At 37.2% G+C, this 21,368-nt stretch overlaps 2 protein-coding genes across 4 annotated transcripts in view; both read right to left on the bottom strand.

Moving 5' to 3' along the window:
- RBM41 (RNA binding motif protein 41) overlaps positions 1-8,870 on the bottom strand; it is an 80,987-nt gene extending 72,117 nt beyond the window's left edge. For 2 of the 3 annotated variants that reach the window (XM_059679923.1, XM_059679925.1), the window contains exons 1-5: positions 8,784-8,870; positions 5,634-5,750; positions 4,866-5,058; positions 4,372-4,576; positions 2,354-2,425 (exon numbers count right to left, since the gene is read on the bottom strand). In XM_059679923.1, coding sequence (XP_059535906.1) covers positions 2,354-2,425; positions 4,372-4,576; positions 4,866-5,058; positions 5,634-5,750; positions 8,784-8,791 — 595 coding nt within the window. In that variant the 5' untranslated portion in view covers positions 8,792-8,870. The remainder of the gene's footprint in view (positions 1-2,353; positions 2,426-4,371; positions 4,577-4,865; positions 5,059-5,633; positions 5,751-8,783) is intronic. The other variant, XM_059679924.1, reaches the window with a different exon arrangement.
- Positions 8,871-12,456: 3,586 nt separating this feature from the next.
- The window catches only part of NUP62CL (nucleoporin 62 C-terminal like), a 57,106-nt gene continuing 48,194 nt past the window's right edge, over positions 12,457-21,368 (bottom strand). The window contains exon 7 of the mRNA XM_059678649.1: positions 12,457-13,570. The gene's annotated coding sequence lies outside the window, so the exon portion shown is untranslated. The remainder of the gene's footprint in view (positions 13,571-21,368) is intronic.

The raw sequence follows: 21,368 nt of genomic DNA, 5'->3' as shown, positions 1-21,368 counted from the left end.
ACTAGTCATTAGGGAAATGAAAAACAAAACTGTAAGGAACCCAGCTGGTGTGACTCAATGGTTGAGCATCAACCTATGAACCAGGAGGTCACAGTTCGATTTTTGGTCAGGGCACATGCCTGGGTTGTGGGCTTGATCCCTGGTGGGTGGTGTGTAGAAGGCAGCCAATCAATGATTCTCTCTCATCATTAATGTTTCTATCTTTCTCTCCCTCTCCTTTCCTCTCTGAAATTAATAAAACTATATTTTTAAAAAACTATAAGGAAATACCACTTCACACACATTAGGATGGCTAGTCTAAAAAAATAAATAAAAGAAAGTAAGTGTTGGCGAGGGTATAGAGAAACTGGAATCCTTGTACATTGCTGGTGGGAAGGCAAAATGATATAGCCTCTATGGAAACCAGTGGTAATTACTCAAAAGATTAAATAAACATAGAATTACCATATGATCCAGCAATTCTACTTCTGGGTATTTACTCAAAAGAATGGAGAGCAGTGACTTCAACAGATACTTATACATCCAGGTTCATAGCAGCATTATTCACAATAGTCAAAAGGTAGAAGCAAAATAAGTGTCTATTGACAGATGAATGGACTAAAAAAACATGGTGTATCCATACAATGGATTATTATTCAGCCTTAAAAAAGTAAATTCTCATATATGCTACAACATGAATAACCTTGAAGACATTATGCAAAGTGAAAAAAGGACAAATACTGTATAATCCCACTTACATGAGGTACCTAGTGTAGTCAATTCATAGAGACAGAAAGAACAGTGGTTGCCAGGGGCTGAGGAGAGGGGAGAAAGGGGAGTTAGTGTTTAATGGGTACACAGTTTCAGTTTGAGAAGATGAAAAAGATGTGTAGATGGACAGTGGTGATGGTTGCACAACAATGTGAATATACTTAATGCCACAGAACTGAACACTTAAAAAAATGGTTAAAACAGTCCATTTTAGTAAGGTATATTTTACCATAATAAAAATTTTGTTCTACAGAAGATAGTGTTAAAAGAATGAAAAGACATACTACATATTGGGATAAAATATTTGCAAATCAGATATCCAACAAAGAATCGTGTTTAAAATATATAAGGAACTCTCACAAGTCATCAGGAAGAAAATAAATAACCGAATTAAAAACAGCCAAAGATGTGAACAGACACATCAGCAAACAGGATATAAGGATGGCAAATAAGCATATGAAAAGATGTTCAACATCATTAGCCACCAAGGAAATGCAAATTAAAACTACAATGAGATACCACTTCACAGCTAATAGAATAACTAAAATAAGTACCAACAATACCGAATGCTGACAAAGATGCAGAGCAACTGGAACTCTCATACATTGCTGGTGGGAATGCAAAATGATTCAGCCACTCTGGAAAATGGTTTGGCAGGTTCTTATAAAGTTAAACAAGCACTTACCATATGACCCAGTAATCCCACTCCTAGATATTTTACCTTGGAGAAATAAAAATTTTATGTTCACACAAAAACCTGTACAAGAATGTTCACATCAGTATTATTCATAATCACCATAACCTGAAAACAGCTCAAATATACTTCAATGGGTGAATGAATAAACAAACTTTGGAACATCCATACAATGGAACACTACTCAGCAAAATGAACTACTGATACACACAACTTGCATGAATTTCAAAGGCATTACACTGAATGAAAGAAGCTACTCTCAAAAGATTACATATCTTGTGATTCCATTTGTATGACATTCTATAAAAGACAAAACTACAGTGATGGAAAACAGATCAGTGATTGCCAGAGATTATGGGTGGAGTTGGGGGTGACTACCAATGGACAGTATGAAGAAGTTTTAGGGTGATGGAGCTGTTCTTTATCCTGACTGTGGTGGTGATTACATGAATCTACATGATTTACATGCTTTACAATTCACAGAATTGTCCACCCCCAAAAATCATTGTAAGTTCATTTAAAAAATAAAAGAAAATATTAGCTATTATATCATCATCATCATCATCATCATCATCATCATCATCATCATCAATATTTATACTTTACTGAATAATAAAAATATTCAGAATTACTTGTGAAATAAGATGTAAAAATTATTAAGGTTGTTTTATGTCTGGTACAATAACTTAAAGGTATAGAGAAAAAAACTCAACAACACTAAATGTAAAAGCTTTACAACTTCTTCTAGCTCCTCTCTTTAAAATTCTATATCAGAATAATATGCTACCTCTGGATAATTTCCTATAAACATTGTCATATACTGGATAAGGAATTAAACACTCAACTTAGAAGTCTGGGACCCTAGGTTACATTCCTAAATCTAACACTGTAAGAAAACTCTCAACTTGCCTTTTGTGCCTAATTTTATCTTCCTCTTCATTGAGGTCATGTACTTGTCTGCACTTGTCTTTTTGTGGTATGCTGTGAAGGTTTAAAGTAAGGAGTTTCAAAGATAGGAAAAACAGATTCATATACTACCCACCCACCCCCAAATACCAGGCACTGCTCTGATTCACATGTATTACCTCAACCTTCTGAACAATCCTACTATATAGCTACTATTAATATTGTCACTTCACAAAGAAACTGAAGCACAGAGTGGTAACTTGCCCAAAATCTTAAAGCACCAGAATTAAGTGGGGCACCAGAATTTTCCCATGAGTCTGCCTCCAGGAATCTGCCTCCAGAACCCATGTCCTTAATCAGTTCGTATTAATGCCTCTCTATAAAAGGCTATTCCTTTGTTTTGTTTTTCCTGCCTTCACCACTGCTCTTCCATGTCTATGGTATCTAAAAAATCATTCATTCATTCTCATGGCTTTACTTCTGATCTAAGCATAGATGATTCCCAATTCTATAGATCTAGTTCTGACCTCTCCCTTGAGCTTCATTGTTGCATTTCTAACTGCCTCCTCAATATCTGCATTTAATGAACCTGCCATTCTCACTAATTCAACACGTTCAAAATCAAACTCATTATTTTCCTCAAAATTTCCCCATAAAAGCTTTCTTAATTTTGACAATTAAGTCACACAGCCTTGAAACACCTGGATTACCTTTGACACACTCTTCTTTATTGACTGTCTTCCTTCAGCCTCAGTCAACAAGTTTTACCAATTCTTACTTTGTAATGTCTCTTACAATCATATCTACCTCTTTCTAATTCCACTGCCATCATTCTAGTCCATATCTTCATGTCTAAGGACTGTATTACCTCTTAAATCATTTCCTCTGCTTCCATCTCTTTCTCTCTCTCATCATACAGGATGGGGCAAAAGTAGGTTTACAGTTGTGAATATGTAAAGCAGTTTATTCTTGTATTATTATTTATTAAGTATTGTATTATTTTCCATATAAATCTACTTTTGCCCCACCCTGTATTTCTTGGTCACCAGATTAATCATTTTCAAATATTGCGTTTCTCATGTTACTCCTGGTTCAAAAACCTTTAACCATATCCAAACTAACTAACTGAATAACTAACTCTGTATAGGTCTATACTGTCTACCACAGAAAGGTCAAAAATTTTAGCTACCTTGTCTCTCACAACATCCCCGAACACACCATAGTGCTCACAATATCTGCTGTGATGCCTTTCCCTCTCCACCCTAAAGAATATAGCATTAAAAGAACATTTAAACCTTACCTCCAAGAGGACTTCTTTAGTCATGCCAATGCACAGTAGCCTTTTCCTCCTCTGAACTCCTACAGCACTTAACAACTGTATCTAGCATTGTTAGTAAAATGTCCTGTTTCTCTCAAACCAGACTGTAATTGGCTTAATGTTGGGAACCATTTCTTAAACTTCTGTGCACCTTACACAGTGCCTAGCAAAACTTATCTGTTACACTCATTCTTTCTGGTTAAGACACAGACCATTTCTCTATAGATTTTGTGCTAATTTATAGTTCAGTCTAAAAACTTTTACAATCTAGCCTCACCTATCTAGGGTCATCTCCTGTAATTAAATCCCTGCCAAGTCCTATACTGCCTGCCACACTGACCTTTTCATTGTTCCCAGGTCCTTTCACAATCCTGTTCCTATTCACCTATTATCTGTAATGTCCTCTGAATCTTGTTAACCTGACAAATCTCTGTTAACCCATCAGGACTTAGAAATGTCAACTCCTGACTCCCCCAACTAGACTTGAGGCTCTATGTTCTGTGCTCCCTCAGCATTTTCTTCACATGTCTACAAATAGCAATTGAACTGCAACTAACTTTGAACATATTTGTCTCTCACGCATTCCTAAAGAGTAGTGAAAGTTTGTCTTTCCCCTACCCACTTAGCTAACTCCTCATATTTAATGCACTAATGGTAAATCTCTCTCTCTTAGTGAAAGAACACATCAGTGGTGATCACATACCTTGGTAGTAAAGAGCCTTAAGGAAGGAGTGACGATCAGCACCCTGAAATAAAGATTTTTCTATTTCCATTTCTCGCCGGGTCAGCTGTTTGCTTTTAGCAAATCTCTGTGGCAGGCAAAGGATGCGCTGACGCTCTGAGATCCTTTCTTCAATATCTTGAAGGCAGTGCTGTATTGCTTCAGGGGTTGCCCTCAGTCTCGTCCTCTGAAATCAGAGAAATGAGAGGGCATATATCATAGAGGACATACCCTTAAAGGGATGGTCTGAAACTTAAAGTAAGAGCAATGATGATCAAGGCCCAGAATGAGTATTTATAGATACGGTAGCTAATCAGTCAAGGGATAGTTTCTCTTTTCTCAAGGTGCCTGTCCTAGGAATCAAAGAAGGTTCAGACAAAAAGCTTAGTTTTGTGAGAATTAAAAATAAAAAGGTTCTCAGTGCCAAATGAAGAGATATTGCTCTGCACTTTCCAGAAAAAAATTGCCCCACTCACCTTTTCACCTGAAACATGGCTCTTCCAGATCAAGATTTCTGTTTCATTGAGCCCTAGTTCCCTGAGGGCAGCAATTTCCTGGTCCTTCTCGTGCAATGTTTGAAACTGGGACAAAGTCATAGTTCCGGCTGCTTCCTTCCCAAAGGGCTTATACATAGTACCAGGAGCAAAACTCTCTTTCTTAGACACACATCTGCAAACCAAGAATGAAGAGAGTAAGAACATCTTCAAATTACAGTTCACAGAAATAGGGCTCACCATTAAAAGAGGCACAATGAAACTCATCGGCAATTTCTCTCTCATGTCCTATTTCTAGGCTGAAGTGCCACTGTTACCAATATGGAACTCCACCAATAGTCCCCTCATCCAGGACTAATAAATGACTGAATCAAATATTTGATTATTGAGTATTTACTATACATCAGACACTATGCTGGGTATTGAGGATTTAACAGTTTAAAAGATAAAAATGGTTTCTGCTTTTGTGGAAGAACAGTAGAAGGAGAGACAAGTAAACAGGCAATGATAATATTGGGTTGTAAGTGCTATGTATGTTAAGGGAAGACATAGGAAAGATACTTAGCATATATGTAGTAGAATATGGGAGGATCTGCAGAGGAAAAGACATAGAAGCAAAACCCTGACTAATACGTAGAAGTTTGCCAAGGAACAGGGGGTGGGAGAGGAGTGTTGTATCCAGGCTTTAAAAGGGGTCACCTGGAGGTGAAGGTCTATGATACTTTACCTGTTTGCAAAATCAATACTTACTCCTCAATGGAGACAGAGGTGTCAAGTTGATGCTGAAGGAGGCTTTTCAGCTGCCTCTCCCCTTCTGTTTCTAACTCTTCCAGGACATGATCATCACTCTTCACACAGCTGTTTACCCTGGAGTAGATATAAGGACACATACAGAGAGCAGAAGAGATAGTGAAACCTCAAAATCGATTCTTTACCTATATTATCTACCTTTGGTGACCCCATTTGTTCAAAGACCCTTCTCTAACAATCCTTTGCACTTTATGTTCATTCCATAAACATTTATTAAATACCTACTTACACACAAAACATTGTAAGGCACTGATGGAGTCAAAGGTATTCAAACATAGTCCCTATCCTCAAGGAGTTTGCAATTTATTTAGGGAGAGGAAATATATAGGTGTGTATGTATGTATTGTGTACATGTGCCTGGCAAGGAGGGGAAAGTAAGGGAGGAGAGAGGAGAATGACAATACAAAGAAGCATATGCCAAATTAGTAGGAGTTCACAGAAGAAAGAAATAACTGGGAATTAGGAGGGTAAAATGAAGACTTCTTAAACTGGCATTTAAAGGACTGGGTATGATGAAAGGAAGAAAAGGGGCAGCAAGTATGAGATGTTCTGGGGGTTAACAAGAAGTTCAATTTAGCTGACATTCAAGTATGGGTTAACTGGGGGATAATCTTGGAGGGGTAAATAGACTCAGATCTTGTGTGGCCTTAAATACACCAATTAAGGGGCCTGGATCTTAATGTATAGGTATTAGAAAGTAATTTATTAGGCAGTTAAGTGGCATGGTACAAGTGATGGTTTAGGAAAAAGAATGTGGTTATAACATGCCTTATGGATTAGTAGGAAAGAAACCAAAAGAACTAGCTAGAAAACTTATCAAGGATAAGAGGACAAAAGTCCAAAGTGAAGTGGTAACAGGGGACAGAACTGAAGAGTTAGATGAGAGAGGCCTTTTGAAAATAGGGTAAAAGATAAGTAAAAGATAACCTCCAAATTTCAAACTGAGAGAACAATGGTACCAATGAAGGAAAGAGGAAGCTCCAGGTGAAATAGTTTGGGAAAAGGGAACATCAGTATCGTTTTAGCCAGGTTGGGTCAACTACCTATTACAATGGAAACACCAGGAATATTCAAAGACATATTGAGTCTGAGGTGACAGTATAAGTGATATTAGCTAAAAGGGAAGTGAGATACAGGAGAAATATTGCACAGGTAAGTATCAGGCTGAACATGGAAATATCAAGTCATCTATAGTGTCAGAATCTGGAGCTGTGAAAAGGAGATCTCCAAAGGAAAAAGCATAGAAACAAATGTGAAAGGGATCATAACATTATATAGCCTAGGCCAGTGATGGTGAACCTTTTGAGCTCAGCGTGTCAGCATTTTGAAAAACCCTAACTTAACTCTGGTGCTGTGTCACATATAGAAATTTTTTGATATTTGCAACCATAGTAAAACAAAGATTTATATTTTTGATATTTATTTTATATATTTAAATGCCATTTAACAAAGAAAAATCAACCAAAAAAATGAGTTCGCGTGTCCATCACTGGCCCAGGCACTACTGTATAGAAATCTAGGTAATGCTAACATGAGCCAACTAACCATAAATAACTTAAAACATCAGAGTATAAAGAAATAGCAGAATTATTTTAGGCAACAACAGATTATAAAAGACAAAAAACAAAAATTGAGCTAACTCCATGAGGAAAATAAATATTAAAATACCTTATAAAATAGTCCTTTATTATTGGGACCTAGGAAAAGTATCCCTCATAATTATAAGCAAGATTCTCACGCTCTAGAAAGACATACCTATTTTGGGAAATAGGTATAAGTCCCATTTGTTAAAATATCCTTAGGCCCTGGGTTTTAAAAATCCCTTCTAAGTATCCTAATTTTTATTTATTATTTAGAATTCAGAAAGTTTTTGCTAAGTTTAAAGTGGCTTTGAAATGAGTAAACCATAGCTAAATACTCAAACAGAAATGTTGAGTAAAAAAAGCAAGTCACATAAAAATGTATACAATGTGTCCATCTATATAAAGTTGAAAAATGGATAAAACAAGCAATATTTTGTTTAGGGATAAAATCATAAGTCATAAAACTATTTTTTTTAAAAAGAAAGGGAATGATAAGCACAAAATTCTGAATAATGGTCCCCTGAGGAGGGAGAGAGGAGACGTAATCTGGGAGGGACACTGGGGACTTCTAAGGTACTAGTAATGTTTCAGGTCTAAAACTTGTAGTGGGTATGAGTCTATTATTATTCTTTAAACTTTATATATACATTATTTTGCATGTATGAGACATATCACTAGAAACATTTTTTTTAAGTCATTTTGAGGCAGGGAAAATCAGAACCAGTTTCTTAAAAGATACAGAAATTGACAGTTGCAGGACAGCATAGTATCAGTAAGAATTGTAAATATACAGCCCTATTCCAGAGCGATTATTCTACTTGCAGAGTGGATACAAAACTAATTTGAGAATCCTTAGAAAAGGCTTGTGGATTAATTGGGAAGCTCAGGCTTTCAACAATGACCAGCCAAATTAAAGCTGCCATTTCCTGCAGAACCAGTAGGGGGAACTGCTCGCACCAAGTGCCTTTCTTTTCCTATGACATTGAATTGGTTTTGCCTTCTAAATTTGTAGAAACAAAGTATCAAAGTATGACTTACTATAAGATTTGAAAACGTTACATGCCCGCGTTTTCTTTAATACACACACCCTGCAGATAAAGGCGCCTACCCAGGTCCCCTTTCTGAGGACAGGGTGGAGGTATAGGGAGGAGCTGGCCTGGGTTTCTCTGGCACGAGGCATTAGTCGGCCAAGACTCTAGCACCTGGGTGGGTCCATCTGCAATAGGAAGAAGCCACAGCATGTGTCCGGCTCCAGGGGACCCGCGCCGGGGCTTAGATGCCTGGGCTGAAAGGTCATTTCTGTAGGAACCGGCAGCGGCGGCAGCCCTTCCTGAACTTCGCCCAGGAGGCCTGCCTAGCCCGTCTCCTCTGCTCCCTTTTGTCTTCCCTCTCACACGAAACCGCATCCCGAGAACGTGACATACCCCACACACAAAGTAATAAAAGCCATTTTAAGTTAAAAGGTAAAACAGAGTTCCCTTCGCCGCCTGCTCAGACAAGCCCTTACCTCTTCATGTTTCCACAGGCCCTTTTCTCTAACTTGGATAAACAGGCCTCGGACTTCAAGTCCCAGAATTCTGCGCAGCCAACTCTGAGGGGATTGTGGTGGAGTGCGGGGCTCTGGGAATTGTAGTAGCGCAGAGCTAAAGAAAGGGAAAGAGAAAGTACGTAACGTATTGAGTAACTGGTATGTTGTAAATTGTTCAAATATTTCTCTTAAATTGTTTGGAGGTTAAAGGCAACACCCAAAATATCCAGCTCATAAACTTAGGAGTAATCTTTGACTTCTTGACCCTCTCATTCGGTATCACTAAATCCTGGCGCCCCCAATTTCCCTCAAATGTGTCCTTACTAGCCCGCTTCGGCTTCCAAGGACTTACTATCTGGCCTACCTGCTGTTTCCAGTGGAGCCTCTGGTCCGTCCTGTGTAACCACAATGATCAGACACAAGTTTGACATCTCTTGCGCTAATGGTTCTCCTCTATCTGTAACAGAGGCTTAAAAGACATGTACTTCTGGAGAATCAGAAATCCATATGTACTCAGGCTCGTGAACGTTTTAATTATTGTGAATCAAGAAAGGGATACAGCATACTTGTTAAGAGCATGGGCTCTTAGTTCCCAGAAATGGAAATACTAGTGTTCTTAAGTATATGAAAAAAAAAAGATGTTGATCTCACAAGATGGAAATTTCAAAGTACACTGACTATGAAACAACTGACTTGTAATCCTCAAAGCTGTCAAGTTAATGAAATACATGAAAAGTCTGAGAAACTGTCCCAGCCAAATGAATCAAAAGAGACATGGTGATGATTAAATGCAATGTGGTATTCTGGATCAGAAAAAGGGCCCTAGGTAAAAAAGGAAATATGAATAAACTTGCACTTTAGTTAATGATAAGGTTCATGAATTGTGACAAATATACCAGTTATGTTAAGATGATAACATTAAGGAAAACTGAGTGGAGGTATATGGAACTCTGTACTATGCAACTTTTCTGTAAACCTAAAACTGTTAAAAAAATAAAGTTTATTTTTAAAGCGCACACTATAGTAACCTACCAGATTGGTAAACATCCACAAGTTTGAGAACGCACTTGTTTTGCTGAGATCATGGGGAAATAGGCACTCTTAATACATTGCTAGTAGGAACATAAATTGGTACAACCTTTGTGGAAGGCAATTGTAATTATAAATGCTCATTCCCTTTAGCATAGCAATTGATTGTGTGTGAATGCTCACCTGGAAAATGGGGATAATACCTCAGAATAGAGTGACTATAAAGTAATATACAAAACTATGGTTTTAAAATCACTTGACAGGATGGCCATCTATGAATAAATATTCCAATAGGTTATCCAATAGGTTCAAATGTATTCAAACTAGCTATATTGTCATGGTCAAGTTAGAAGAGAAAACCAAAGAGCAGCTTCTGAAAGACATTGTACTTTCTATCCTGGGAACTACTAATAGATCAAAAATCTCATGGGAAGTATTAGTGTGGGTTATATTATAGCCTACACCAAGCAAATCCTATATGGTGCTGGGGCTGAATTCTGCCGCTCAACCAAAATGTCTAATTGACAAATTAATCAATAAGGAAATGGAAAAATACACCAAGGTTGATAGTGTGTTTATTCCTTGGGAAAGTGGCAAAGGGTGAAACAAAACTATACTAACCACCACATCAGACTTGTATACAACTTCTAATACACACTACATTAGAAATGCACTAGGTAGGATGGGTGGAGAATGAATGGCGAAAAAGATATATTCACATAGGCTGAAATTGTAACTAGATAGCAAGGTCATAAGAAAGTGTTCTATGTGCCTGCGTATGACTGTAGCCAGCCCAAGTGGTAGGTACCAAGGGACAAACATTCAGAAAATTACACTAGGTGGAACATCAGGCTATTTCTAGCTCTGCCAAACTTATTAACTGTGGAATAATAGCTATTCTGTTTCCCATGGCATCCCTCTCCCTACTTTAAAAGGATATCAGACGGTATATAAAAAACTTTGAGATTTCTAGATGTTATTCACAGGCACAGAGATATTAGTATGAGGTCATTTCACCCCTAGAAGAATTTATGACAAACTGAAAAATATGCCTCATTTGTCTTTCTGACAATTAAACAAGTTGTTTAATTAAGCCAGAAGTTCCTCCTTAAAATAGACATATTTTCAGGATTTGTTCTTTTTGAGCACTTTGTTCATAGCACACTTCTGATGAATACATTATGAAGCCATTTATAGATATGGAAGAAGATGCTAAAACCAAAAATCTTTCCTTGAAGGATCACTCATCTAATATGAGATAGCATAAATGCTGTTATACAGCATCTTTTTCAAAAAACAAAAAAGTAGTCAAGCACTGGGAAAGTGTAAACATGACAAATTAAAAAATTCTCCTTCATATAATTTCAGCTGGTCTTTAACAATGATTAGAGGGGCTCAAGATTTAATCACCTTACATAAATGCTGCCTTAAAATTACTGGCAAAAATTGGTTATTTCTCATCTGTTAATTAATATTTGTTCAAAAGTGTCATGTTGAACCAGAGTCAGGAGGAACCTTAAAGATAATTTAGTCCAAGGCTCCAGATTCCAAACAGTACCAGTAAATTTTGCAGTGTTACCTTATTAAACTAGATGCCACTTGCCATCCACTGTCCTCCTCTATGTCCTGTAAAACAAAAACAAACACACACACACACACACAGAGAACTCCCAGTACAAAGTCAATAGGAGTACTTTAGCCTTCTCTTTCTTTATTTTACTAAGGAACTTTATAGTAAGCACTTACTGGTAGTGAAAAGACATAAAAGAATCACAAAACTTTGAAGAAATGAAAAGTCATTTCTTTCAGTTGAGAAAAACTTAACATGGTCCAACTTTTTCATGTTATAGAGAAAATATTATGTCCAAATGAAATTGTCTAGTTAATTAAGAATCAACAAGACGCCGAAACCGGTTTGGCTCAGTGGATTGAGCATTAGCCTGCGGACTGGGGGGTCCCGGGTTCGATTCCGGTCAAGGGCATGTACCTGGGCTGCGGGCATATCCCCAGTGGGAGATGTGCAGGAGGCAGCTGATCGATGTTTCTCTCTCATCGATGTTTCTAACTCTCTATCTCTCTCCCTTCCTCTCTGTAAAAAATCAATAAAAATATATATATATATATATATTTAAAAAAAGAATCAACAAGACAAAATCCAGTATTTCCTCCAATACTGAATGTGGAACTTAATTTATGAACAGACTATTTTACTGGAGTTGGACCTCCAAAAACAATACTAAAATGCTTTTCTCTAGGGTATAATAGCATGTAATAATACTGGATTCAAAAATTAAGAGAACTCAAGATTATACTCAAAAGCATTTTACCCACAGAAATCATCCACAAAATTAAATAGTCTCTAGATTATTTTCATATTCTACATTTTTGAGTGGGAATGAAAATTTAACTAATAAGAACTACTAATTTGAGAAGTTTGGATAGGAAAAAAAGAGGCTATGTACGTTCTGATATTTAGTTTACTCATAAGGTGATGAAAATCACTACTACTCATTTGAAAAATATTTTATTCCCTTAATATGTACCCCTCAGGATGGTCATGTACATTCAGCACAACAGAAATTCAGCTCAGTAATTCTAGAAAACTAAGCACTAGCCACTAAAAAACTTTCAAGTAGTTTATTTTGGTGTTATACTTTTATATTTTAGAATATCGCCATTATTTGTGACTTAGGTCAAACATGGAACACAAGAGATCAGATTATTCTCAAGCTAAGAGCAAGGCTTTTTCTTGAAAAAGAAATGAACAAATACACAAACAAATAATTATGAATCATGTGGTAAAACACCAGCATAACTGTACATCAAAAATAAACAGATTGCCTTTCAAAAATAACCTAATTCAAGTCCCAAATCCACCCTAACTCTTCCTCCCATCTCTGATTTTCTATAACACACTTTCTGTGACTCATAACACACTCCCTTGTATTGTCTATATTACTTTTATACAGATAGGTATTAATTATACCTCAAGCTAAGGCAGTAAGTTCCCTTGAGGGGAGAGACTTTACAATATACTGTATACTACTACTTTACAACAGGCACCCAAAGACTAGTTGGCATTTATTTTTTGGCATGTATTTCTCTATGATACAGTTTTTTCTTTCCTACAAGAGTTTATTTTTGGTAAATGGAAGGAAAATTTGTTTTTCTACAAGGGAAACCTATTTCTAAATGATAATTTGAAAATCTTGATATATATTTTTTAAGATACACAAAAATAATGGAGAAGTGGGAATAACAGATTAGGTACTATAACTTTATAAAGGCTTGCCTAAATCAAGAAGCCGCACACACATATCTAATTTATGCAAACTAAAATTTTATATAAACTGCACTATACTATGATACTGTATATATTACCTAATTACAAAACAGAGTCATAATCTAATAGGCTGCTTCCTAGACAAAAGGGTTAATATAGCTTTGATTTGCTAATCTAAAAGCCAAACTACAGTACAATTCTCAAAGGCACAATATTTAAATAGAAAAAACACCCTAAACACATACATACTTTATTGCAACCAAAAATTATATACCAATTGTAACTACTACTACATTTAATGTCATCAAAATTTTTAAATAATGTATAAACCAAAAATAACACGCTGAAGATATGGTCATTCAATTAAAAGCCATCCTGACATTGTGTTCTTGCTCCTTGTGAAGATGATTCTGGAAAACCTGTGCTACCTCTTCTACCTTCCTTTGCAGCATGCCTAAAGGGAGGAAATGTCATGCATCATTAATCTGAGACCAAAAAAGTACCAGGAACATAACTTATATTCTCCTTCTAATATACGATTTATAAAACTTTACATATTGGTGTTTACAGCTCTAAGTATTATAATTACAGAAGAGTATTTGTCTATCTGTTTGGAAACTATAAAAACAGTAGACAAGACTGTTCTTGATTTGCTCTCCCTAGCTTTCCAGCATATAGCAATCTACTTGACATTTATGTTTTGTTGAAGAAAAGTGTTAACTGCTTTTTTACACATTATAGCCTAAAAGTGCCATACAGGTGGTCATTAAGTTGAGGGTATAGATTTTCGTAGGTCTTTGGTGGCCTATAAGCAAATTAATACATTGAGTATATTCACATTTCTACTCCCCTCCTAATGATTTCTTTAACTTGGTGGTCCTTAAATTTTCTTAAGGGCAGAGCAACACAAATACCATTAATTTTACCATGTAAAACAGCAACTTCCTGTAGTAAAATAAGCTTTTGAAGTAAGCATGATAATCTGAATTTTTCTTTTAACGTACACAAATAAACTTGGCCATTTGTTTTAGTATTCATTAATGCTCATTAGTTGATAAGCAATAACTGGTGCCAAAGATTTAAGAAAAACTTTATAAGGGAAAAACTAAAGATTTGAATCAATATACTTTAATTTTATTCAGCCAATAGGAAAAGCCCAAATGTTATTCAGTTTCTAAAGTATAATAATTTATTCTATCTTATAGGCACTGTAAAATCACACATTATGAACAAGTTATTTAAATAATGGCTGGCTAGAAAAACAATGTACATTGAGCCCAGCAAAATATATCTTATTTTTGTAGTAATAGCTAACTGCAGGGTAAAATTTTTCTCCCTATATAACATTTTTTCAATGTGATAATAATGTAAATGAACACTATAACAAACCATTAACTTGAGGCCAGAAGAATCAACATATTAAATGCAAAGCAATACATTTTATAAAAATTTAAGAATCAATAAAATATAAAGAAACACAAATCCGTATTAAGTTAGCTTTACTGTAAACATTTTGTCATGTCTTCAAATTGAATTCCCAGGACTATTTCTGTATTAACATACTTCAAAATTTTTAGGAATTTCATTCTTTAAGGGCAAAAACTGCACGTAGGCAATTAATTACCTCGAGTGCTAGTCCAATGACAGGTTTCAGTGATTGGTTCCTGCAGGCCTACTAAATTATATATCATACTATAAGTTGAATGCTAGTAAATAGTTAAAACTGGGGGCGGGGGATATACCATACACATTTTGACATTAGTAAAACATAATTGTACTGAACAATATAAAAATGAAATTAAGAAAATAATTCCATCCACAATAGTATCAAAAAATTAAAACACTTAGTAATAAAGGTACCAAATGAAGTATGACCTCCATACTTAAAACTACAAGGTATTGCTAAAAAAAAAACACACCTAAAGACAAACTACATAAATAGATATTCTATGTTCATGGATGGAAAGACTCAGTGGTGTTGAGATGGCAGTTCTCCATAAACTGATCTACAAATTCAATGTAATCCCTATGAAAATTCCAATGGCTATTTTTTGTAGAAAGAGACAAGCTTTAAAATTTACACGGAAAGGCAAAGGACCCAGAATAGCCAAACAATCTTGAAAAAAGAAGAATAAATTGCAGGAATTGCCCTATCCAATTTTCAAATTTACTAATAAAGCTACAGTAATTGAGACAGTGTGGTATTAATATAGGATAGACAGAGATCAATGGGACAGAAAGAAAAATCAGAAATAAAAACCTTGTATTTATTTTCAATTTATTTTTGACAAAGATGCCAAGGCAATTTAATGGAAGAAAGCAGACTTTTCCAACAAATGATGTGGAGAAAACTGGATATCTACATACAAATGAAGTTGAACCCCTACCTCTAACTATGTACAAAAATCAACAGGGTGGATTATTAATCTAAAAGTGAGAGCTAAAACTACATGTGAAAAATAAAACACATGTCAACCAACTGATGAATGGATAAACAAAATGTAGTCCAGTCCATACACTGGAATGCTACACAGCAGTAAGAAGGTATAAAGTACTGAAACATGTTACAACATAGATGGACCTTGAAAACATTAAGCCAGACACAAAAGGCCATATATCATATGATTCCATTCATATAATCTCTCCAGAAAAGGCAAATCTATAAGAACAGAAAGTAGATTAGTGGTTGTCTGGGGTTAGGAGTATAAATAGCAATTAACCACAAGCAGGCAAGAGGGAACTTTCTGAGGTAATGGAAACGTTCTAAACTGGATTGTGTGATGTTTGCATAGCTCTATAGCTTGAGCTAAACTGCTATTGGTTCAGATGGCATATTTGTGTTTTTAAAATATAGGGTGGGGTAAATGTAGGTTTACAGTTGTGAGTACGCAAAACATAGCTTATTCGTATACTAGTAGCCCGGTGCACAAAATTCATGCACATTAAAAGGGAATTAATTGCCATAACCGGTTTGGCTCAGTGGATAGAGCATCAGCCTACAGACTCAAGGATCCCAGGTTTGATTCTGGTCAAGGGCATGTACCTTGGTTGCGGGCACATTCCCAGTGTGGAGTGTGCAGGAGGCAGCTGGTCGATGTTTCTCTCTCATCCATGTTTCTAACTCTCTATCCCTCTCCCTTCCTCTCTGTAAAAAATCAATAAAATATATTTTTTTAAAAAGGGAATTAGAGATATTTTAATATTGCTATTTGCCCTTTCTCTATAATAGAAGTGTGAGAGATGAAAGGAAATTAGTAAAATGTATATGAAAATAATATATAAATTTATTAATAAATAAACAGTAACAAAAGGATATAACAACAACAACAGAGGCATGATATAAAAATGACAAAAACATGATATAAAAACAACAGTGATGCAAACAATGACTGATAAAGTGATTAAACTTATTCTAATATCTCCCTGTATATCACATTAAGAGTGAAAATACTTTCAGAGCGCTTGACTAATTTCCCTTGTGATGAAGTATTTAGAACTTTAACTGTAACATCACATGCTCTTCAAACTCAAGAGAAAGCAACATATAACTGACCATGTGCAAAAATGGGTTCAGGTAGGAACATGCCTACTCTATCTAGAGTTTGTCCTTGTGACTTATTAATAGTCATCACAAATGCTGGCATCACGGGAAACCGTCGTCGAATCAATTTAAATGGGAGGCCAGTGTCATGGGGACAAATTAATTCTTGGAATCAGAACAGCCTCTCCCTCTGCAGATCCTATTAATATTTCAGCTTCGATAATGTTAGGTCGTAATCTTTTGATAATAAATCTGGTACCATTACAAAGACCCCATTTACTATTGAGATTTCTCAATAGCATGATGATTGCACCCACTTTCAATTTTAATTTATGACATGGCATTCCCAAAGGGGTAATATTATTCAGAAATTCGATGGGGAAATTTTCCTTTGTTTCTTGGTTATGGGGTGGGGCCACAACATTAGTAACAAAGAAACAGAATTGAAACTTTATTGTGGGGAGCCGCTACAGTGTTTTGGACAGGTTCAAGCCTTGGACTGATGAGAGGGCACAGTCCTCTCATTGCCACGTGCAAGTCCCAGCTTGGAGGGCAGGGCCCTCCCAGCACAATTATAGCCACCAGCTGTAGTTGTAAGCTTTGAACCTATGGTCCGAACACGTGGCCCCACGTGCCTGAGTGATGTGGGCTTGATAGAGTTCAGGTGCAGGTAGTTGAGTAGGATTGAAACCCAGGAGAATGTTTGTAAACATCTTGGTCACGCCCTTACTTTGCCTCCTAGCATCTGCTATAAAATAAAGGCATGGCTGTGGGCGTGGCGCTGTCTCTCAGAGAAGCAGCGTCCCACTGAGACCCGGCTTTCATTCTCTTGTCTGTCTTTTCTAAGCCTTTCAGCCACCCCCACCCAGGTTTTCCCTGGCTGTGCTGGCGCAGCACACTTTAGAAAGATCTGCCTCCATGCTCCCAGGGCGGGTTCCTGCCTCAAACTCTGCCCTTACAGGAAACACCTCCAGGAAACAGCTCGGGGTAGGGCGCAGCAGTTGCCAAGACAACCCTGGCATGTGCCTCTAGTTGTATGATAAATGCGGACAGGCCTCTATCTCAAATGTGGATAAACAGGCTGTGGACTTCCTTCCGCTTGGTCACGGCTGTTTGTCTGTATGTGACAAACACCACCCATGGTTTTTATATAAGTCGATTATTATCTATTAATTACTGTATGATTTTCTATACAAACAACTGTAAACCTACTTTTCCCTCACCTTATAGTTCTTAAGAATTACTTCCCTCCCTGAAAAAAATAACACTCAGGTAACACTGCTTCTAGCCAGCCCCAAATGTTTTCTTCTCCTTTGCCTACTTGCAAATACTTCAGGTAAAGATCAAAAGACTTTCACAAAATTATAAAAATAACTTTGGTCATTAAAGAAAAACAAAGCACCCAGATGGCATGGCTCAGTGTTTGAATGTTGACCTATGAACCAGGAGGGCACAGTTTGATTCCTGGTCATGGCACATGCCTGGGTTGTGGGTTCGATCCCCATTGTGGGGTGTGCAGGAGGCAGCTGATCAATGATTCTCTATCATCATTGATTTTTCTATCTCCTACTCCCTTTCCCTTCCTCTTTGAAAGCAATACAAAAAAGATTTTAAAAAAGAAAAACAGAAAACATAGCTTTCTAGTGTAATTATTTTTAGTTATACATATCCTAGTGGCCTGGTGTGTGAAATTCATGCGGGGGGGGGGGGGGGGGGCATTGTCCCTCAGCCGGGCCTGCAACCTCTCCAATCTGGGACCCCTTGGGGGATGTCTGACTGCTGGCAGTTGGACATTCATCTCACAATACGGGACCGCTGGCTCCTAACCTCTCATCTGCCTGCCTGCCTGATTGCCCCTAACCACTCTGCCTGCCGGCCTGCTCACCCCCAACTGTCCCCCTAGCCAGCCTGTTCACCCCCAACTACCCCCACTGCCAACCTGCTCACCCCCAACTGCCCACCCCGCTAGCCTAATCACCCCCAACTGCCCTCCCCTCCTGGCCTGATCACCCCTAATGACCTCTGCCTCGGCCCGCCACCATGGCTTTGTCTAGAAGGACATCTGGAAGGTCTCCCAGTCTAATTAGCATATTACACTTTTATTAGTATAGATTATTAGATGATATTAAATTCACTGTCAAAGAAACAATGTAGTATACACACCTGTTATTCTCCTTCTAGGATAAAAAATGATTGGATCAGCAAGAGAAAAAATATCTTTTTCTTTTATTGCTTAAAGTATTACAAAGAGTATTACATATGTCTCCTTCCCCCCCCCCCCCGCCCTTGACAATCACCTGGCCTCCCCTACCCCCCAGTGTCTTATGTCCATTGGTTATGCTTATATGCATGCATACAAGTCCTTCGGTTGAACTCTTACCCACCCACCTCCTGCCCTCCCATCCTCCCCGGCCTTCCTGCTGTAGTTTGACAGTCTGTTCGAGGCAGCTCTGCCTCTGTATCTATTTTTGTTCATAAGTTTATAATGGTCTTTATTATCCAGAAATGAGTGAGATCATGTGGTATTTTTCCTTCATTGACTGGCTCATTTCACTTAGCATAATGCTCTCCAGTTCCATCCATGCTGCTGCAAATGGTAAGAATTCCTTCTTTTTTACAGCAGCATAGTATTCCATCCTGTAGATGTACCACACTTTTACAGATGGGCACTTAGGCTGTTTCCAGATCTTAGCTATGGTGAATTGTGCTGCTATGAACATAGGGGTGCATATATCCTTTCTGATTGGTGTTTCTGGTTTCTTGGGATATATTCCTAGAAGTGGGATCACAGGGTCAAATGGGAGTTCCATTTTCAGTTTTTTAAGGAAACTCCATACTGTCTTCCATAGTGGCTGCACCAGTCTGCATTCCCACCAGCAGTGCACAAGTGTTCCTTTTTCTCCACATCCTCTCCAGCACTTGTCGTTTGTTGATTTGTTGATGATAGCCAGTCTGACAGGTGTGAGATGGTACCTCATTGTTGTTTTGATTTGCATCTCTCGGATGATTAGTGACTTTCAGCATGTTTTCATATGTCTCTTGGCTTTCTGAATGTCCTCTTTTGAAAGGTGTCTATTTAGGTCCTTTGCCCATTTTTGATTGGATTGTTTATCTTCCTTTTGTTGAGTTGTATGAGTTCCCTATAAATGTTGGAGGTTAAACCCTTATCAGTGATAGCATTGGCAAATATGTTCTCCCATGTAGTGGGCTTTCTTGTTGTTTTGTTGATGGTTTCTTTTGCTGTGCAGAAACTTTTTATTTTGATGCAGTCCCATTTGTTTATTTTCTCTTTAGTTTCCAATGCCCTAGGATCTGTATCGGTGAAGAAATTACTTCGGCATATGTCTGAGATTTTGTTGCCTTTGGATTCTTCTAGTATTTTTATGGTTTCCCGTCATATATTTAAGTCCTTTATCCATTTTGAGTTTATTTTTGTGTATGGTGTAAGTTGGTGGTCTAGTTTCATTTTCTTGCATATATCTGTCCAATTTTCCCAACACCATTTATTGAAGAGACTATCTTGACTCCATTGTATGTTCTTGCCTCCTTTGTCAAATATTAATTGAGCGTATTGGTTGGGGCTGATTTCTGGGCTCTCTATTCTATTCCATTGATCTATATGCCTGTTCTTGTGCCAGTACCAGGCAGTTTTGAGAACAGTGGCTTTGTAATACAGCTTGATATCTGGTATTGAGATCCCACCTACTTTGTTCTTTCTCAGGATCACTGCAGCTATTCGGGGTCGTTTTTTATTCCAGATGAATTTTTGGAGAGTTCGTTCTAGGTCTGTGAAATATGCCATTGGTATTTTAATGGGAAGTGCGTTGAATTTATAGATTGCTTTGGGCAGTATGGACATTTTAATGATGTTGATTCTACCAATCCAAGAATATGGTATGTTCTTCCATCCCTTTATGTCTTACTCTATCTCTTTTTTCAATGTCCTGTAGTTTTCAGAGTAGAGGTCTTTTACCTCTTTAGTTAAGTTTATTCCTAGGTAGCTTAATTTTTTTGGTGCGATGGTAAATGGGATTGCTATTTTAGTCTCTCTTTCTGCAAATTCACAATCCGTGTATAAAAATGCCACAGATTTCTTGGCGTTGATTTTGTATCCTGCTACATTGCCAAATTCTTTTATTAAGTCTAATATTTTTTGATGGAGTCTTTCGGGTTTTTTAAGTATAATATCATGTCATCTGCAAATAAGGACAGTTTTACTTCTTCTTTTCCAATTTGGATGCCTTTTATTTCTTCTTCTTGTCTAATTGCAATGGCTAATACTTTCAGTACTATGTCAAACAGGAGTGGTGAGAGTGGGCATCCCTGTCTTGTTCCCTTAGGGGAAATGGTGTTAGTTTTTGTCCATTGAGTATGATGTTGGCTGTGGGCCTGTCATATATGGCTTTTATTATGTTGAGGTATGATCCTTCAATTCCCACCTTGCTGAGAGTTTTTATCAAAAATGGGTGTTGAATTTTGTCAAACGCTTTTTCTGCATCAATTGATATGACTATGTGGTTTTTTTTCTTTCAATTTGTTTATGTGATGTATCACGTTTATTGATTTGTGGATATTGTACCATCCTTGCGTCCCTGGGATAAATCCTACTTGGTCGTGGTGTATGATCTTTCTGATGTACTGCTGGATCTGATTTGCTAAGATTTTGTTGAGGATTTTGGCATCTATGTTCATGAGGGATATTGTCCTGTAA

The sequence above is a fragment of the Myotis daubentonii genome, chromosome X (assembly GCF_963259705.1).
Source record: "Myotis daubentonii chromosome X, mMyoDau2.1, whole genome shotgun sequence".
NCBI classification, from domain to species: Eukaryota; Metazoa; Chordata; class Mammalia; order Chiroptera; family Vespertilionidae; genus Myotis; species Myotis daubentonii.
The sequence above is the reverse complement of the archived record's forward strand: the minus strand, read 5'-3'. Positions and strand labels throughout refer to the sequence as shown.